General features: G+C 38.3%; 1 protein-coding gene across 2 annotated transcripts in view; it reads right to left on the reverse strand.

Annotated features, from left to right (window-relative positions):
• OSBPL9 (oxysterol binding protein-like 9) overlaps positions 1–17444 on the reverse strand; it is a 55686-nt gene extending 38242 nt beyond the window's left edge. For both annotated transcript variants that reach the window (XM_009884625.1, XM_009884624.1), the window contains exons 1-3: positions 17388–17444; positions 13415–13493; positions 1121–1197 (exon numbers count right to left, since the gene is read on the reverse strand). In XM_009884625.1, the coding sequence (XP_009882927.1) occupies positions 1121–1197; positions 13415–13493; positions 17388–17426 (195 nt within the window). In that variant the 5' untranslated portion in view covers positions 17427–17444. The remainder of the gene's footprint in view (positions 1–1120; positions 1198–13414; positions 13494–17387) is intronic.
• Between the last annotated feature and the right edge of the window lie 2540 nt (positions 17445–19984).

Here is a 19984-nt window from a genome sequence, read left to right on the forward strand (position 1 = left end):
CGGGCTGCCCGAGCTGCCCGGCTGTCAACAGTGAGGGGTTTCTGCCCCGGCTGCCAGCCGTCGCTCGGCCCTGCTGGCAGATCCCTTAACTTGAGCCCAGAGGTTGTTGGCTCCGCCGGTACGTCCCACGGGTGGGGCAGCAGCGCCCCGCAGGTGAGCGGTGACAGAGCGCTCGGCCTGACCCATGAGGGACACGTTGTGTAAAGGAGGCGTAGTCTCGGTAAATTCTTCAATTGCTAAAGTTGGATGGGATAAATTCAGGCTTGTTCTAACTCTTTAGATTGGGCAAATGTCACATAAATCATTCTTTATAAGCTTCTTCTCTTTCTGTGATATTAGGGATTTTAATGTATCTTTCTTCATATAGCATCAATCGTTAAGAGACCTAATTCTCTTGCCATGCTCGAAAGCATACCAAACCTTTATTCAACACAAACAATGAATACCTGGCTTAAGATTTCTATACTGTCATCAGACACCTTTGCGGTACGAACCAAGTATGAGAAAATCCCTTTCATGAAGAGTTTGGGTTTCCCTCCAGGGCAAAAATAAAGATTTAGCCAGTCTTATACACGTGCCCAAGGCTAGAACGTCACCAGAAACTGATCTTAGATAACTAGTGCTAAGAACTATCTTCAGTCTAACCATCTGTTTTTAGAAACAGAAAACTGACAATATTCAGCTTACACAGTGGGTTCAAACATAAGTTATTTACCTTTTTTTTCATTCATCCAGAAAGAGATTCAATGCTGCTGTCTCATTTTAATTTCAAAATTAGGTGGTATACAAGCACAAAACAGGCTTGACCCAAAAAGGACTACCTCCCAGTTAAAAAAAAAAAACCACTAAATGTACAACAGTAAGTCTGGAACCACCAATTAAAAATATGAGTTAATAAAGGGAAGTCTTATACTGACTTTTCATAATGGTAAGACAAGAAAATAGTAACAGAAAGACTTGAACCTAATCTCAGGTAACTATACTGACATCTATCTGACTGTATAGGCTATAGAATTACCAGATGTTATACAGGATTTGTTTGATATTAGCAGTCATGCTAGTAATTCATAGTTTTCAAAAGAAGAAAGTAAAACAAGTTAAAAGTAAAAGTGAAACTTGCCTGAAGCTGGAGGGTATGGCGGAGAATGGTGTCCTCTAAAGCATGAATCCACTTCTCTCTCTCATCAGCATCTCGAGCTGAAAAAGTATTCAAGAGATATTGTTAAATTATATGCAGCATACTAAAAGCCATAAGCACACAGATCTGATGTCCTCACTAAATACAGAAATGAAACCATACTAACTTTGTTAAGTCACCAAGGACATAATTCCACAGTTGTCTTAATATCCTGTTTATTTTTCTGTGCTTACAGCTCAGTAACATTATTGTGTTAATCTACTCGACAGTACTGGAAAGATGTTTTAAATAATCATGCATGCAAAAAGCTTTTAGGCCTTGATAGAATTTTTTGTATACTGATGACTCTGTACCATATATGTCAAATAAAAAAAATTAGACATAAATATAAGAATATGACAAATATAAGAAAGTTCTGCATTATTGCTATTTGTGATTATCTGTCTCTTGTCTGTCTTTAGGAGCATACATCAGAAAAGAGTTTGCACAGACATTCCTCACTTAATTCAGTCATTTTTAAATTTTCTTAATTATGAGAAGCTTTTCAACCTGTAATATATTACCCAGTAATTCTACTTCACCGTAGACACAGTAACTTTGAATAAGTTAGCCTTTCAGATATGGATTCATAAGACAGGACAAACACCAACTCTAACAGGTCACCAGTGTGAATAATGAAGCACAAAGAATAATCTGAAATAGATAATAAATGTTTTTTAAACTCAAGGCAATCATACTCTATAACTGAATAGAACCTGAATTGTATGTTAATGACAACACACACAATAACATTTTCATACTTCTGCAACAGACCACAGTACAGTTTTAATTAAGAACCGATGCCAGGAAGTAATGACAAAAGATGATGATTATGCTTGTCAGTTGCAGACAGTGACAGTTAAGAAAGCAATATATTAAGCGATGATTAAAGGATGCAGTGGATGGCTTTCAGGAGTTGGGGGACAAGGAAGAGAAGAGGAGCTGGAGAAGGAAGATGAAGAACAGATCAAAACAGACTAAGGACTACCATCACCTCCACCCCCAATAATGCTTTTCTCCCCGCCTACCCCCAGTACAGCCATGCCTCCTTTACTTTGCTAGTTTGAAAGAGCTCCTTGCTGTGCTCTAAGAGTGTTTAAAAAACACAGGAGCGGACAGAATCAGCGGACTCCAGGGGAAGAAAGAAGAGAAAAATCCATAGGCGTTAAATAGACTGTGAACAAACTGGCCCATATACAGATGTAGAATAGCTATTGACAATTGTTTCTAGTTCCTTTTTCAAGTGGAAGGTATTTAAAAGAAACAGGAAGCCTGCTAAAAGCAAGGAAAGCTTAAATAAGCTAGCACCTATTATGAATCAGGGAACTAAGATTCCTATCTGACTTATTTGTTATGGAGTTCAGAGGAAATATCTGTAAGTTATTATACTGACATGTACTCTCCAGCCTCAAAATGCTTTGTTTTCAGTGTTCCCTTTCTCACCCTTATGTTTCCACTGCTTTTATTCTTTGGAATTCTGCAGCTCAAACCCATCCATACTCAAAACCACCACAAGTCTTCCAAATATGTTAAATAAACCCTCCTTTAGGAAATTATTACTTTTTCACACATCAGTTACTATAATGGTTATTTCACTGGCCAGAGGAAGGGATGAGGGAGGGAGAACCAGAAATCCATAGAAGAATCTCTCTCATGCTCCTCCCTGCCTTTTGGAGGAAGAAGCTGTAAATTTTTCCAGACTCCCCAGAGAAAACCCTATCAATATAAAGATAAACATACTGCATTGTTTACTTCAGTATATATACACTAATTATGTCAAATTATCAAAACCATCAGGAAAGAACTGACAATTTAGTTGTTTGTGAGAAGTATGTGAGAACGTCTTTTTAATATAGAAACTTGCTCCAGTCTAACTGATGAGGTAACCTCACAAAGTAGTGGGGCAAAACTTCCATTAGACACAAGGTAAAAATAAAAACCTAGTTTGAAATCTAGTTAGTTTTTTTCTAAAAAAAGTACATATTTTCACAGATACTACAAGTCAATCCCTATTCATTGTCTTTTAAAATAATAAAGTGTGATCAATTGCCACAGATATTCTGGTAATGATACCATTAACTTGCACAAATAAAAATGACACATAAGGGAAAGTGACTATCTGAAATGCTCTCATATGCACAAAGGAAGCCTGTAGGAAGAAGTTATGGTAATTAAATGTTACTTGGAACAGCAGGTAAATAACTGTCCTGCAGGAACTGCACCAAGTATTAAAAAGCTGGATTTTGCCATTTGTAATATTCTCAAAAGCTCATTAGAAAGAACTTCTAACTTACAAGGGCTCTTCCTGCTAGTTCTCTGTATTTTAATTGAAAATCTGAAGTAGGTGCTGAGTAGAAGTTTATAATGCAGTGCAACCAGACAGGATGAAGGGACAGAAACCCCGTGAACTCTGCCAAGCTGACTGCATCAAGCCAAATATATTTTGCAATGTGCAAACTGTAATTTTTGTTTTCACGTTATACACACACAAACACCCTGTTCCTTTTTCACAGCACAGCATACACTTTAACACTAATTTCAATTACTGAATTAGTCAATTAGAATCAGGTGTATTTCCCTCGACTATAATTTTAATGCTTATTAGCTTCTTTAGTTCTGCTTACAGAGCACAGGCCCCTTTGCCTAGTCCTGACAGACATATTAATCAAGCTTACGCCTCTTACACCAGTCACCATTGAACAGTAAACATATGAAGTTACCTGTGTCATTCATCTATCAGTACTTCAAATACTTCAGCTTTTCAAATGTGTGTTCAAAGTGGCAGTGGTTAACATACTTCAATGTGTGTAATATTTCTTGGTTTTGCATTCTGGTTTTCTGTGGGTTTTTTTAATCAACCATCTCCCAGTCCCAAAGAACATCTTACTGGGGAACTGGGGTACAAGTCTTTGAGAAGCTAGTAAGTAATTCGCGGGATACAAAAATCATGTGTTCAAGTTTTTTGCCCACCATTATTTAAATTAAAAAAGGAACAATTAAGCTGCAGACCAGTGAATTAATCCTTGTATTGCAACAGACTTCCTATGACCTTCCATACTGCCAGCAAAAAGAGGTCACTCTGTTAGTTCAATACTAATCTCAATATACAGTAGCCCATTAATAAAGGTTATCACATTAAGACTTGTATATGAAGCACAAACAGAACAGAGAAGGCTCACAGCAACAGGGAAGACCTAGAAACCAACCAATCAGTACAGTTCAAAAAATGAACTGGCTTTCCCATGCTCAAAAATAAACTAAACTTTTGAAGCTTCTATTCCTCCAATAACCATTTTTATAGCTCTTCCTACCAGGGTTCACCAGAAGGAAAAAAGCTGTATTTTTTCCTTGTATACTACACATTGCAAACTCATGGCATAGCATGATCAATCCTTAGGTAGAAAACATGAATCTCATCAATTAAGAAAAAGCCTCAGCCACAATAAATCCAGGAATGCTGCCATGAGAAGACTGCTTACTGCAGGGAAACACACACCACTGTAACTGTTTAAGCACTCTCCGTTCAGGACACTGGTTTAACTTTCAGACTATCATCAACAGCAGATCCTCCTGGCTCTTCTCCATACACTCTTTTAAGAAAACCATGCAGAAAACAGTAGGATGCAGTTTTTAGTAAAGCAAGCTGCGAGGAAAGTTATATTAAATCTAATCAAAATGGCTGCTGTGAGATTAGGTGCAAGTAAAAGCCCTCTAATGGTAAAAGCGATTTAGAACTGAACAGCTGCCAAAAGATCACCGATGAAAAAAAAAAATCAATGGGAACATTCAAAAAAGAGATTAGCCAGCACACTCAGAAACAATTTATGGGAAAAACCTACACACAATGGTCAGAGATCATTATCCACCCATCTGCAGGGAAAGCTAGATATCCAAGCTGTTTTCATTTAAAGAGGGCAACTTTGGCCAAAGAAAAAGCTCTAATATCTTTTCAGCTAAAAAAGTTTGTGATGCACACAACGTAATAGCCACTCCGCACCAGCAAATGCTGGACCCTGTCTTCAGGAGATAGGCGACAAGAACGCCTTGCTCATTCATCCTGTGTTGCTGTCTCAAGTACCCTGAAGTCACGCCAACCTTTTCCATTACTTGATCGGGCTGCATTTTAAAGTTAATTCCACTGCCACCCCCTTACTCCTATAGGAAAGCCACTCCAGAATGTCTTTATGCCAACATATCTGGGATAAGACAATTATTATCTAGTCCAAGGATTTTCACTAGTATCTGTGCTTATATAAAAATGGAGGGATGGTATCTGGTCCCGCCTGACATAAAAATCCTAGAAAGGGAAGAAGGGTCAGGCGCAAGAGAGAGAAACGAGTTAGATATTTCTTGGCTGACTCTAGAATAACTATTACAAAAGACAAGTAAGAAACACTGAGACATCTACATGAGAAATAGCTGGCATTTAAAAAGCATAAAGGTGTTACTTTAGCTGTTTGTAAGAGATTCAAATGTTTTTACACTAATTAGAAAAAGAAATTAAATAGAGGAGCCCACTACACTACATGAATATTCACTGTGGTTCTTAGTCTGGTGAGTTAATGCAGTAATTACCTTGTCAGCTGAAATTCAAATTTTACTGGGGCATCAACTATCCACAAAAATCTGAATACTGTCTGCAGTTGAGAGAACAGTAACAGTCCCTGTGCTTTTTTCTATTTTAAATGCCAGAATTATTAACTCAATTTTTCCTGCAATTTACCAGTGAACATTTGCACACAGAACCAGCTAAATCCACATAGAGCTATATATTCACTGCTGTATGCAAGACGTTGGAATCATTAATGGCTGAAACACTGCAAATTTACCATGATTATGTCAGGCAAGCTAGTGTTCCATTTTTCTAGTAGAACTAGTATTTATGAGCTAGATTACAATTTGTTCCCATATGCTTAACTTTTCACCCTTCTGTGTCTATAGCACATCCTTCGAAAGCTACGTGTATAATTTGTTGTGATATCTCAGGCATGTGTGAGACAACCACAGGGTACTTAACACGATCACAGTCCTATTTATGACTAGATCAGAGAAGCACACTTGAAAAGTATGTAACTGCATTACAGTGAGACTTAATACAACAATATTTTTAAAGACGTGCATTTTTTACAATCTTATTCGTAAGATATTTTAACATCCGTTTTTTACTAAAAAAAATTCTGAACTTTTTCCTAGAGGAGGTACAAAGAAAGAAAAGCAATTATTTTACCAAGGAGAAAATTATAGAATAAAAACGTACTAACGACAAGAATCATTGCTTCTACTGAAGAATTTCTGTAATTCAGAAAAATGATGTTTTACAACTCCTAAAATAGTCCCTTATCTCTGAATTTCCCAAACTGCTAAGTCAGATATGGCAGGGATTTTAAAAAGTTCTATTCTATGAGGATAAGAAGGCAAATGAAATCAACTACATTAAATGCTCTCAGCCTCTATTAATTTCCCAAATAGAGAATAAATTTTGTAATTTAGAGTTTCTATAATATTTGCTTTGTTGTGAAGAGATTATATGTGTTTATATAACGTATACCAAATGTTAAAGTACATCATAAAACAGATTACTTTTCCTAGCCTAAGCTTGATAGCATCTAAAGATTAGATACAAACAAGTTTAACAACTCTGCTCCACGATACAGCATTTACCACTAGCATTTCTAGGTCATGCACAGCTGCACTTGGAAGACAAGAATATACAAAACACATCACCTCAGAATTAGCATACCAGTGCTTTTTTTTTTTCCTGTGTGCATCTACATGGGCATCAGGATGAAAGAAAAACCTCAGGAATTAGTTAAAAAAAAATCACTAGATTACTTATAAATACACGATACTGTCACAAAGTGAAATGCATATTTTATTTTCATTCACTGTGACCTACTTACAGGCAGAACTCAGTAAAAAAGTCTATTACACCCACAGAGTCAATAGAGTCAATTATGCAGCCTTCATTCTGACAAAACTTCCACTGATTTTTATGCAAAATTCCTGTATTTTCTTAACCACTGCAGAAGTAATGTAGTATCTTTACATGTAAATAAACAGATGATAGAGGTGAAATTCCAACTTGATTTAGATTGATAGGATTTTTGCCACCAATTTCAACCGAGAGAGATTTTATCAGTAGTGCGCAATAAGGTGGAAAAGTCACACATCAATGGGCTGTTCCACGGCTAAATAAATGTCTTTTTAAAGTCACTGAAGGACTTTCAAACCACAGAAAAGCAGGCAAGATGAAGCAGAGTTTCATACAAGCCTACCGAAACACTATAGTTTTATTGCTTACAAATACCCTTCCACCACATGCAGCTCCCGTATCTGTCAGTAGGTTGAACACAGTTTCAGTACCTTATTTCCTCTGTGTAACTGTGGAGTTGTCACAATCCTTATTCCCCCTTCTACTAATCTTCCTCCCAATGCCATTCTCCACCCACCCACGAAAATCAACCCTCACTTTGTTCTGCAGGTGTTTGACCAGTCGGCTCTCCCTGGACCTACCAAAGGCTCCAGTGCAGTCACAAGAGAGAAAGTCTAATCTTGCCCAAAGAAAAAGCATCAAATGCTCTCCTGTGTACAATGTATTAGTAAGATTAATCTGTGATCTTGAGAAACCAACTAAACTGCTGCTTCACTCTTACCTAAGCTCAAAAGCTTTTTAGCAAGCTTTATATTCAGCCCATAAACATACTTTCAGGTGGAAACTTGCATGACAAAGGAACGAACGAGATGCTATTAGCTCTCTCTGGGAATTCATACACCATGTGTAATTTAGTAATTAAACATTTTTGAATGTGAGACAATCTGCAAGTATCTGGGTTTTCACTAGAGAATGTCAATATTTAATTATTAATAATAGTAGTAACACTAAATAATACTTTATATAGTAGACTGTGGAAATGGCTTTCAAGGTATGTGTGCGTCTAAAAGCCTTTGCAGATCACACTGAAGTAGGTCAGAAACTACTAGTTTAAGGTAGAAAACATATTTTGGCTTGAACTAAAAAAAAAAACAAACAAAAAACCAGAAGAACAAAAATATAACTGTTTTTCTTAGCCGATAATACAGGTATCAATTTAACAGGCCAAACCCAAGTTTATTGCTAATTGGAATTTGTTGTTAAAACAGAGGGAAAAGAGCATTGAACTTCTCAATACCCCTCCCCTCCTTAGAGTGAGACCTTTTCTGACCATTTCTTCCCTTTCAATATGCCTTTTTCTCACACTGACAAAGCTCATCTTTCCCAAATAGTGGCCAAGTATCATATATACAGTTGAGATAATAGATTCACATTGATGCCAAAAGTAACAAGCAATAAATATGCTGTTCCTTGCAGAGGAAGGAAATAAGAAAACAACTGGGCACATCACACAGATACTGTTTCAAGGTATTATTTTCTTTGCTAATCTCAAGTTCAACATACATTTTGAAATCTGCTACTTCAACCTCAAGAAAAGGAAAACCAAGAGGTGTTTATATATGACCGTAAAAATTGAGTGCAGACAGGCCCATTAAAAATGGCATACTCATGGTATGATTAGAAAATAGACACTTATAATACAGGATGCTGCGGATGCAAGAAGCAACTGCATGAAACCGTAAATGCACAACCACGCGTCATTCTCTGCGCTCCAGTTGCAAGTTTCAACTGCTCAGAGTGTTTAGTATAATACATTAGTAGCAAAAAGCAGGTAGACAGAAGAGAGAGGAAGACGGAAAACTCATACTGCAAAAGCTAAACGTAGTTGTGGTTCGCAGAGGAATTTTTGCAGTTTTGCCAACCGGGAGAGGATGAGATGGAGCCCAGAACTTTGTGCAGCACAGATGTGGTCAGGATCACAAAGCAGAAGTTACATTTGTATTATGAAAAGGGAGGAGGACAGGCAGCACAGCTCTGATGGAAATGTATGAAGAGACAGGGCTCGAAGTTTCACATAGCTGCTCATCCTTCTCTGCAATATAAACGCACCGTTGAGCATAGCATAGAGGAATTCACTGTTTCAGCATTACCAGAACCCCAAAAGACCCTGGAAAACATTAGCTTAGGGCAAATGATGCAGTCACAGTTATATGCATCATTGAGGAAACCAGCACAGACCAAGATTTCACACCAAAATTTCTTTCTAGGCATTTTTCAAATTAAAAAAGCTCTCAAAACTTTTTGGGGAAAAGGCTGCAATTCATGAATCGTTATTTAAACTGAGTAATCTGATAGTCTAAAGTGCCTCTTTATACCACAAGGGCAATCAGCTTCCTGTGATCTATTCGATGGACAACAGTAAGGCTTTAGAGAAGATTATGAATATTGACTATTTCCCCAAGTAGTGGTGAAATGCAGGTCTAAAGCCATTATACTTAGTTTGGATAATTAACACAAATACTTCAAATCTCAAATTCTGATTCTGCTCAGCAACTAAGGCCTTTGTGGACCCCAGTATATCCTTAGTAATAGCTGCATCCCACATTAACAGAAATTCCCTGCTTTTTTAACATTCAGGCAACCTGTGCGTATCCCCCTCTTTTCTCAGCTGGGGTGGTAGGCAGTCACAAATCAAGCTAGAAACTGGGGCAGGATGGGGAAGAAGGAGAAATCTACCTTTACCAGCCAACAGCTTTCATGTAACAGGAGAATAAGTTGCACGGCAACATTCACGCTTCATTTCTCTGATATTTTTGTGGCAGGAATAGGAAAGGAAAGACAAAAGCTAAAGCAAAATCATCTCAGATCAATGCACTGGACTGCTTCCAATCTTTCAATCCTTTATTACAGAAAACAGTGGAGACAAGACTGAGTTGCCTTCCAAGGAACTGTGCTGCAGGCTGTAAGAATAAGATCTAGATTTTCAGGTAGGAGTTTAAAAATCTGAATTCTTGTTGCTGCATACAATGTGTGTTTAGTGAAGTATTTCAGTCCAAATAAAAGCTATTATTGCTTCAGGTTAGACAGCAATTCAAATATCAAGAAGGGAACAATACCCTTGACAGACTACCTTGAACATCATGTTCCCACTCTTGAATTTAAGCCACGAGTACCTTAGTGAGCAGAAAGAGCAGCTAAGTGATACGAAGGATAGAACGGACTTTCCAAATGGAAAGGGCTTATAGCTAGGTGATGATATGAAGATGTCATAACAAAAACAAAAACACCACAGTGCTCGAAGGTCATGGATCATTTAGAATATGGACATGTATTACAGCAAGATAAAATGTATTATCAAGAAAGAGCTTCCTGACAGGAAGGTACATTAGACCTTATTATCCCAAATGTCTTGCAGCAACTTGAATGGATTTTTGCATCTAATCTGAACAAGCCCATGAGGGAGTGCTTTGAGATCTACCTAATTCAGAAGCCTTAGAATCAAGCCATGAAACTGGATACACAGTATGACCAAACAAGGACCAATTGGGAGATGAAATACATTACTTTTAAATACATTTTTAAATTTCTGTGGACATTCTACCCCTCCCTTCCGCCTCCAGTGTGAACAGGTATCAATACAGCTGTACGGACCAATTAAATAAAGGGAAAAAATCTGCTGGGTGCTCTGGCAGAGCTAAAGTTAAGCTGACAAAACTAAAACATGCTGTTTGTTTTACTACCCATATTTATTCAATTCACTTCATTCCTTTACACCCCGGTACCAAGGATATAGATACCATTTGATATGTATGCAGTCATCATTCAAAGCCTGTATATTCTTTGTAACAATAACTTTTTAACTTTTACTAATATTCAATACAGAGATGGCCACTAGGAAGCAGATTTGCAACTAGAATAGAGGGAGACTGTCAGAGGCAGCAACAAAATATCAACTACACACTGGAAAGACTCAGAATTTCCCAAGATCCAGTGACAGGCAAATCTTAGTGGGAGATGCTGGAGGTTTAGCGCTTCAAAAATTCACTTACACACATACACATACATATAGAAACAACATCCCTGTGAGAAGTTGATCAGACATCTTTAAATGACTTATTTGCCCTTTATCTCATTCTTTACATCTCTGGAGTGTTAGACAGATGTGCAATTTTGAGCAATTAACATTAAGAAATAATTAATCAACCCAGTAAGAAGTTTTTCCTTCTTTTCCCAAATTCAAATTATATCACTGCATGTCAGCAAAATTTCACTGAGGCCAAAGAAGATTCGTCTTCACCAACCAATGCTCGAAGTCTGAGCACAAGAAAACATTTTTCTTCTGCAGCCTCAAAGAGAAACCATTCCACTGCAGATGGGACCCTAACGTACACAGAGGTCAGCAGATCTTTGAAATCTTGGTATTTTTAAAGTTCTGCCATTTTCCCAACTAGGCTCCACACTGTTTGGATCTCTGGCTGTCTTTGAGAATGAAGGCAGGCAGAAAGAGATTTTATCTTTTAAGAAGTTGCCATTTCTGAAGGAGTCTTCTCTTGTACAAGACTTCTTTTAAAAAGGGTGAATGTATTTATAGCCATGACTATCTAGCAGACCAAAAGCTCTATCTGACTGTGTATAAAAAACCAAACAGAGCTGTTTTATACTGAAATATCCCAGCACTAATATCTTACCGGTCTTTTTACATTTTTGCTTTACAGACACATATACTAACGCTGTGCTTGTATCATTACAATTTGATGGATATCAGGGATGTTATCTTCATAATATGCTAATAGAAAAAGCATAATACAGAAAACAGTGTACAACATCTTAGTTCTACACTAAAGGAGCATACACGAATCCTGACCCGATATGAAATGCCCATAAACTGAGATTATAAAGCATGAGATGTTATGTGACAAAACTGGTGTTCAAAAATTATCAATATTACTTAGAGCAGAACATTACTTGTATCAAATACTATCAGTCTCCTTTTAAGACATCTGACTACCCAAAAAAGAATATAGCACATAAGGATTCAGTGCAAACAAGACATATAAAAAAGTTGTATCTTAGTAACTAAAGATGAGAGATTTCTAGATGTACCTGTATCAAGTTCTCAAATATTCAGCAGTATTTAGCTTCATCGTACTGAAAGACTGCCACAGTACGGTATTCAATTACTGCATTAGCAATTAGGTTGCATTTTATCAGTTATCCTTGGGAACAGTAGATTTAACTATTGCTGTGAGCTCAGCATTATGAAGGTATGTTTATAAGGCTTAATGCAGTGAAAAGCCAGAGTACAGCAGCAGCATTTAGGAAGAACTGTAGCACAAGGAATACAGATGACAGTGACAATATGGTGTATAGTTAATATTTATCATTAGAAATATTCTCAGGAAAACAGCAGTATTAATGATAACTCCCATTTCCAAATCACTGATTTAAAAATATGAACAGTACAATATAGGTTACAGAATAATTCCAGTTTATATACATTAATGCAACTGCTTACATGCAAATGTGCCTCTTGGATATTTACAGTTTCCGGCTCTATGCAAAGCAATTAAATGATTTAGTCACTACATTTTAGAGAAAAAGCAAAAGGACTAACAAATGTTAGTTGAAAAATATTTTCATCTCACTTCCCTAGGATTTTAACATTCAGAAAACAGAAGTTCTCTAGTCAATATTATCACAGTATTTTGTCCTACAGCTGCAGATAGATAAAATAATTTAAGGAGTAGATAACAATTATATAGTACCTTACCCTTTCTACCGGTGAACCATAGCATGCAATGACGAAACATAGCAGTGGCAGATGGCATTGGTGTTAGTAAATGTGAATAAAAGGATAATAGCAGAGAAATGGTGACTGGCAGACAAGACACAGAAATGTAGATGAAATGAATGCAAGCTGGTAAATCCTGAAGCAAAGCTCCACCTTGAAGCCAAATGTTGCCTCTAGTCTCCTCATAATTGAGCATTAAGTTCTATTTGGATACAAATTGCAACCTTCAGACCAGTCTTGATTCTCTTCATACAGAAATGCATAATTGTATCTTGATAACGAAGATCAGAAACATTTTGTAAGCAAAACCCATAATCAGAAGCCCATTACTTTCTCCCCTTGAGTGATTTATTCTTTACATTTTTAATCTCCAAATCCTGCCAGAGCTACAGTCGCTTTCTAGCACATATGTATCCACTGCAGATGTAAATCCCTGCCTAACCTGCAGCACCCCTGAATCCAGAATGTTCTCAGTGTGCTCATTCATGCTGTTCTGTTGCCAAACGTTTAAAATCATCCATCAAATACAAGTGGAATCTATTATAAGAAAAAACAATCTCTTCTTTCAGCTCACCCTGAAAATGGAAGGTTTTCTGATCAACAGTTATTGTGAAGGTGCTGTCGTCCTCATCGTCTATACCAATCACAGCTCCCTGTGAAACAAAGAACAAAATCCTGATAAGGCAAGCAGTGACATCAGCAGCATACACTCTATCACTACACCACTGGAATTTAAACAGCATTGACAAATTAGAAGCAAACTGAATACTGTAAAGAGCAGATTCTCTGTTTAATTATAGGATGCAACTCAGTTCTTTAAAAGAATAAATTTTTAGCTGCAGAAAAAAACAGTAATTATTTTGCAAAACTGATTTTCTGGATAATAATATGCATCTTTTATTTTTGTAATGGAGGTGGTTTTATGCTACAGCATCATTATAGTAAACAGTTTTCTACTACATTCCGACCTATATTTTAAAGAAGAGTGAGGACCAATATCTTGTAAGTACTTCCCATGTATAAAAATACTAATTCATAGATACTCTACAAAAAGAAGCTCCTGACCTGATTTTATCTACCAGTCTATGAAAAAAATAAATCATTCAAGCAGAATGAATTTGGCCCGTCATGTCATGTCACTAGTACACTGCATGATCTAATTTTCAGTCCCTAAGCAAATATTAACAGTAAGTCAACAGGATATATCAAAAGCAGCTAGCATTGCCTTCTAATTCCTCATGAATTATCTGAAGGAAATGCAAATAAATTATAGAGTTAAAGGCCATCTGTGCTCAGCTATTTACAAATCTATCCACATCTTCTTCATTCCTGCCCCCACCAAACACTTAATAAATAACACAGTTCTTTACCGGGAGAAGACGACACTGAAAAAGAACCATTCCATGCCTCTGCCAGCTCCAAGAAATGAAAACACTTAGTTCAAAAATCACTAACTCAGTTTCTCTTCTCCTTCTCCAGGAGACACAGCATCAGGACCAGTTTTATCCTTCCCCCTCCCACAAAACGGAAAGACATCACTGGAAGGTGCACATATTTAAAGGGTAAAGTCCTCCCTTACTGTCAGAGTAAACAGCAAGTAATAGTAGCACAACTGCCTGTGAGTCAATTCCAACAAGTGCTTCATTTCATTCAGCCAAGTATCATACAGCAGCTGTAGAGCAGGGAATTAGGTAAATATCAGGCTGGCCAAAATGTAAGAATTGTTTTGGTACAGCCTTAGGGATCTAAATCAATCATCTTCACACACATTCTTCATAGCCCCTATACGAGCCTTCTGGCCAATGGTACCAGCTCACGTATGGCTGGGACTATCACAGGCACCACAAGGCAGAGTGGAATGAACAGGTCCTATTTAAGAACAGCACCGACCATATGTAATGCAAGGCTATATAGCAGGAAAGGATAGCTCCAAACTGTTTTCCTTGCCCTCTGCTGCCAAAAATGTACCACTTAACTGCTCCAAGACAGTATCTTCCATATAGGCTTTTCAAGGACAGTTCTGTGATCACTATAAAAGAGGCAGCCAAAAAGTCCACCCAAGCCAGTATAATTCCAAATACTTTTAGTGCTGGGACATAACAAAAATCAGATGACCAGCCATTACACTCGGAGACGATCTGGTAATCATGCAGTGTCCCAGTGACATGATGGGCCAGATTGAGTTTGCCAGAATTATTTAAATTTTTTTTCAATAGACCGATAGATAAAAAACATCTGGCACTTTACGTACATGTTTTGCTACACAATAAATCAGAACAAATCACTGCAAGTTGTACAAAATCATGGTCTGGCTTCTCCTCACCAGCTATGTCAAAACTATTAAGTCAGACAGCAAGAACATGACAAAGATATTCTCCTCAAAGAATATAGGTAAAAGTAACGAAAGGCTAAAAGGGTCATACTAGGACAGCTAAGTCCTGCCTCCATCCTAAGCGGTGGGAGGAAACTGAGGAGGAGGAAGAGCGCATCACCGTGTGATCTCAGCACAAAGCTACATAAAGTGCACACGCTCTAACTGCAAGGCAAAAGGTCTGAGCGTAAGCATAGAAGACACTTCTGTTGTCATGCAGGTAATACATATGAACAAGCAAAAGAAAACAGAGTGTGAAAGTTGAAGTGTATATTCCAGAGAACCTAAGCATAGTATAGATGACATAGATTCCTCTACAAACACACCTTCCTAAATACACTGTGACAGTCAACAAAAGAATTTGCAGGTGAAACTTCAGGCCTGTGAAACACGGGTATCAAGAGCAAAAAGGTGAGGAATGAGCTTTTAAAAATCCGTTCAAGAAAAAGGAAGTATTTTAGCCAAATTGCTTAAATTACATGTTTGTTTATGTTCACACCTACAGTTACAAATCAACAATTACTCTAAACAGAAAACCTCTTTGATAGAATTTCAGGCTGCACAAGCCCATCTGTTCAGCTATCAGTATCACTGTCATTTGCCAGAAGAGCTGCTTTACAAAAGCAGAAAAAAGAAAGATTCCTTCCTCCCTCACAAAAAAAACCTCACACACATTCAGAGAAAGGATGGGGGAGTCAGCAGATCTTCAGAAAACTCCAAAGAGTAATTTGGGGTGGGAGAGTGGTAGATGGGGGAAGAGAAAGAGATTGTTTTATATTAAATACATATAAAGATGGTTCATGCAATATTGAACAGATTGTTCACTTTTAATATTTCCTAAACTGACAGGCTGAGGCCAACCTCCACATTGACAGGCTCACAACACTAATAAAGCAGGCATGATTTCTCAGACTAAATTTTTCTGCACAATGCAAAAAACATCCTCATGAATCTTTGGGAATGTAATGTTCTAGACAGCGGTTTAAATTTACATTACCCTTAAAGAAATTCTAAATTAAGGTATCAATATATTAAACAAGGTAAAGTGCAAAAAAGTCATCTGGAGTCCAGGTGAATTCTCTGTATGTGTCTCATACATTCTCTGTATGAGTTTCACAAGGTTATTGGTACCCCTTTATTAGGCCCAGAGAAAGACTAGAAAGGATTAACAACATAAGGAAGGAATAACTGGACAAAGCAGAGTTCTGCTGCAACACTCATCACATTGTGTGTCAGACCACAGCTCACCTTCCCTAGACTTATCTTACTCCAAGACTCAAAATCCTCCCGTTTATACCCATTACTCTCCTGACTCCTTCCCCCTATTTACATCAGCTCTTGACAAGATCGCTGCATACTGGAACCAGAGATCCGATGAGAAATGGGAAAAAATATAGAAGAAGGACTTGTGCAAGAAGTATTTTTGATAAGCGTATGACTACAAGGTAGAAACTGGGAGTGTGCAAAGACATTACAGCATTCCCAGCTCACTTCAGTACTGTCCCTTCAAGCTACAACAGCAGCATTCATTCAAGGTTAAATGTCCCAAACCAGAGTGCATCAAACAGGTAACACTCAGCTTTCCCACTCTGCATCTTCTTACCTCTGTTTCCCCATTTTGTACACACACACCCCCAGCTGATATTTCAAAAACTTTGCCTGCTGTGTTCTTCCTTCCCTTTCCAGTCCTCCCTGGTTTCACTAAGCTCAAGCACAGTCAAGTGGCAGCCTAGAGACCATCCAGACTGGCAGAATGGAGGACACAGTAAGAGAATAAAGGCAAATCAGAAGGAAGCCGTTTTGCCATGGCTTCTGTAGGTACAGAACATACATATACACACACATATATATCTTCACACAAAGAAATGAGAACTACAAACAGCAACTGTTAAATTAAAAATAATTGTATATACTAACCCATCTTACTCTGTGATGTAATGCTTTTTTACACAATGTATAAAAGGTATGCTTTTATACAATATATAAAACTACAGAATGTAATTAGCACAGCATGTCACTTGACCTCTAATGTTTTCTTTCTTTAAATACTTTCACTATTTCAGTATTTTGCTGAGTCAGGAATAGAGCTCAAACCTCAAAAGCCTACTTGCAGTTCTCTCCATTAGGCCACATAATAGGCAGTAAGTCATCAAGTACTGAATAAAACAACACTTACCCTGAGTCTAACACACCCTCGGCGTGATCCTCTCATCATTTTGTCTTTTGACTGAAACAGAAAAGAAAACAAATCACTGGATTAACAAATACAGTAAGAATTACCAGGAGAAAGTTAGTTATTCAAAGCAACTGAGGAAAGAATAAAGCATTTTTGTGTAATGCTTTATTGACTGATGAAATGAGATGCAACTTCTGTTACAAAACAGGTTAGTCCTCACACAAAAGAAAGTACACAACCATGGTATGAAAAAAATAATCCTTCAAAAAAAAAGCATACAATATCCCACTTCAACAAGTTTTGTAGATACCTTGAAAAAATATTTAGAAGATGCAGTCCACACCTTTATAGAAAGTAAAAAGAAGTGAAGAAGAAAGGAATTATGAAATATTAAAAACTGGCAGTATAGTGATTTACATCTTCCTCCTTTCTCTCCTACTTTCAGAAAAGTGTCCATGTAACAAAATCCAGCTGTGCAGGCTGAATTGTGCAATGAAATTATACCTCTGACAGAAACTTTCCCAGATTCATACCCCTTTTCATACAGATATAAACCATGTTTAGATGGGTTTCTATGTCTACTTCCTAGATAGTACAGCCTGTCTTCATTACAACAGTTAGAAAAGTTATGTTTATAGTCATTTAAGCAGTAAAAGCCCAGATCAGAAAACAGAACTCCTATTCTCATAACCAGTGGTCAAACCTGTAGACTAGCTCTCCCTGCAGCTAAATGACTGAATTTATCTGTTTCAAGCACTGACAAGGGAATTCCAGGGGAAAAAACCCAAACATCCCAAATAGACAACTCTAAACTGCCAACTCACTTCTAGCTTGAAATTGTGACACCTTGCACTTCCAGCTACTCCCAGCACTGACTCAGGTAGATTTGTCGGTAACTTTCTGGCAATGCCGTGTTATTGGGCAATATTGGCAAGCCCATGTAGCACACATGCAAACTCTTTAAGATAAAGAAAAAAAGAAGACATTTAGGTCATCCTAAATACTCAGTTTTCTGATCAATGCAAAACATCTTCCGGTTTTCAACTACTCACACACACACACTCTCTCTGTTTTTCAAATGATACATTACATGCCATTGTAGCCTTATCTGCAAAGGTCTTGTCTAATACAACCCCTTCTCTCTTACCATCCAAATATCCAAACTACATTCTTTCAAGTCATGAAAACAGCTATCACTGGCGTCTCATGAACAAGTTCTCTTGCTGTCATCTTCTGAAAGATCCATTTCTTTCCAACAATATCTTAACACTTCCATCTAGACAATATATTGATGTGATTATGACCAGCCCTATTTTCACTGAAGCCATCAGACAATGAAATCTTGTCGATATCGGGGGCGGGGGGAAAAGACAGGAACCAGAACTATCAGTCTTAACAGCAACAAATTATTCAAAGACTTTTTTGTCTCAGTCTTCACTGGTAAGGGCTCTAAGGTGGAGAAGGTAAAGGCAGGGACTAGGAGAATGAGGTGCTGCCCACTGTAGGAGAAGACCAGGTTCAAGACCAGCTGAGGAACCTGAAGGTGCACAAGTCCATGGGACTTGATAAGATTTATCCACGGGTCCTAAGGGAACTGGCGGATGAGTTGCTATGCCACTATCCATCATATTTGAGAATTCACAGCAGTCTGGTAAAGTTCCCACTGACTGGAAAAGGGGAAACGTAACCCCCATTTTTAAAAAGGGAAAAAAGGAAGACCCGGGAAACTACAGGCAGGTCGGTCTCACCTCCGTGCCAGGTAAGATCACAGAGCAGATCATCCTAGAAACTCTGCTAAGGCACATGGAAAATAAGGTGGTCATCGGTAGCAGCCAACGTGGCTTCACTAAGGGCAAATTGTGCAATTTTTGGTGGCCTTCTACAACGGTGTTACAGCATTGGTAGATAAGGGGAGAGCAACAGACGTCATCTACGTGGACTTGTGCAAAGCATTTGACACTGTCCTGTGTGACATCCTGGTCTCTCAATTGGAGAGACATGGATTTGACAGATGGGCCGCTAAGTGGAGAAGGAATTGGCTGGATAGTCACACTCAAAGAGTTGCTGTCAACGGCTCAATGTCCAAGTGGCGACCAGTGATGAGTGGTGTTCCTCAGGGGTTGGTTCTTGGACCAGCACTATTTAACATCTTTGTTGGCAACATGGATGTTGGGATTGAGTGCACCTTGAGCAAGTTTGCCGACAACCTCAAGCTGTGTGGAGTGCTCAACAAGCTGGAGGGAAGGGATGCCATCCAGAGAGACCTGGACAGGCTTGAGAGCCTGTGCCAACCTCATGAAGTTCAACAAGGCCAAGTGCAGGATCCTGCAAGTGGGTTGGGGCAATCCCAAGCACAAATACAGGCTGGGCAGAGAATGGATCAAGAGCAGCCCTTAGGAGAAGGACTTGGGGGTGTTGGTGGATAAGAAGCTCAACACGAGCTGGCAATGTGCTGCAACCACGTCCTGGGCTGCATCAGAAGAAGCGTGGCAAGCAGATCAGGGATGATCAGAGGGATGAAGCATGTCTCCTATGAAGAGGAGGAGGGTTGGGGTTGTTCAGCCTGGAGAAGAGAAGGCTCCGCAGAGACCTTATAG

Source organism: Charadrius vociferus, unplaced genomic scaffold (genome assembly GCF_000708025.1).
Source record: "Charadrius vociferus isolate BGI_N301 unplaced genomic scaffold, ASM70802v2 scaffold163, whole genome shotgun sequence".
In the NCBI taxonomy this organism is placed as follows: Eukaryota; Metazoa; Chordata; class Aves; order Charadriiformes; family Charadriidae; genus Charadrius; species Charadrius vociferus.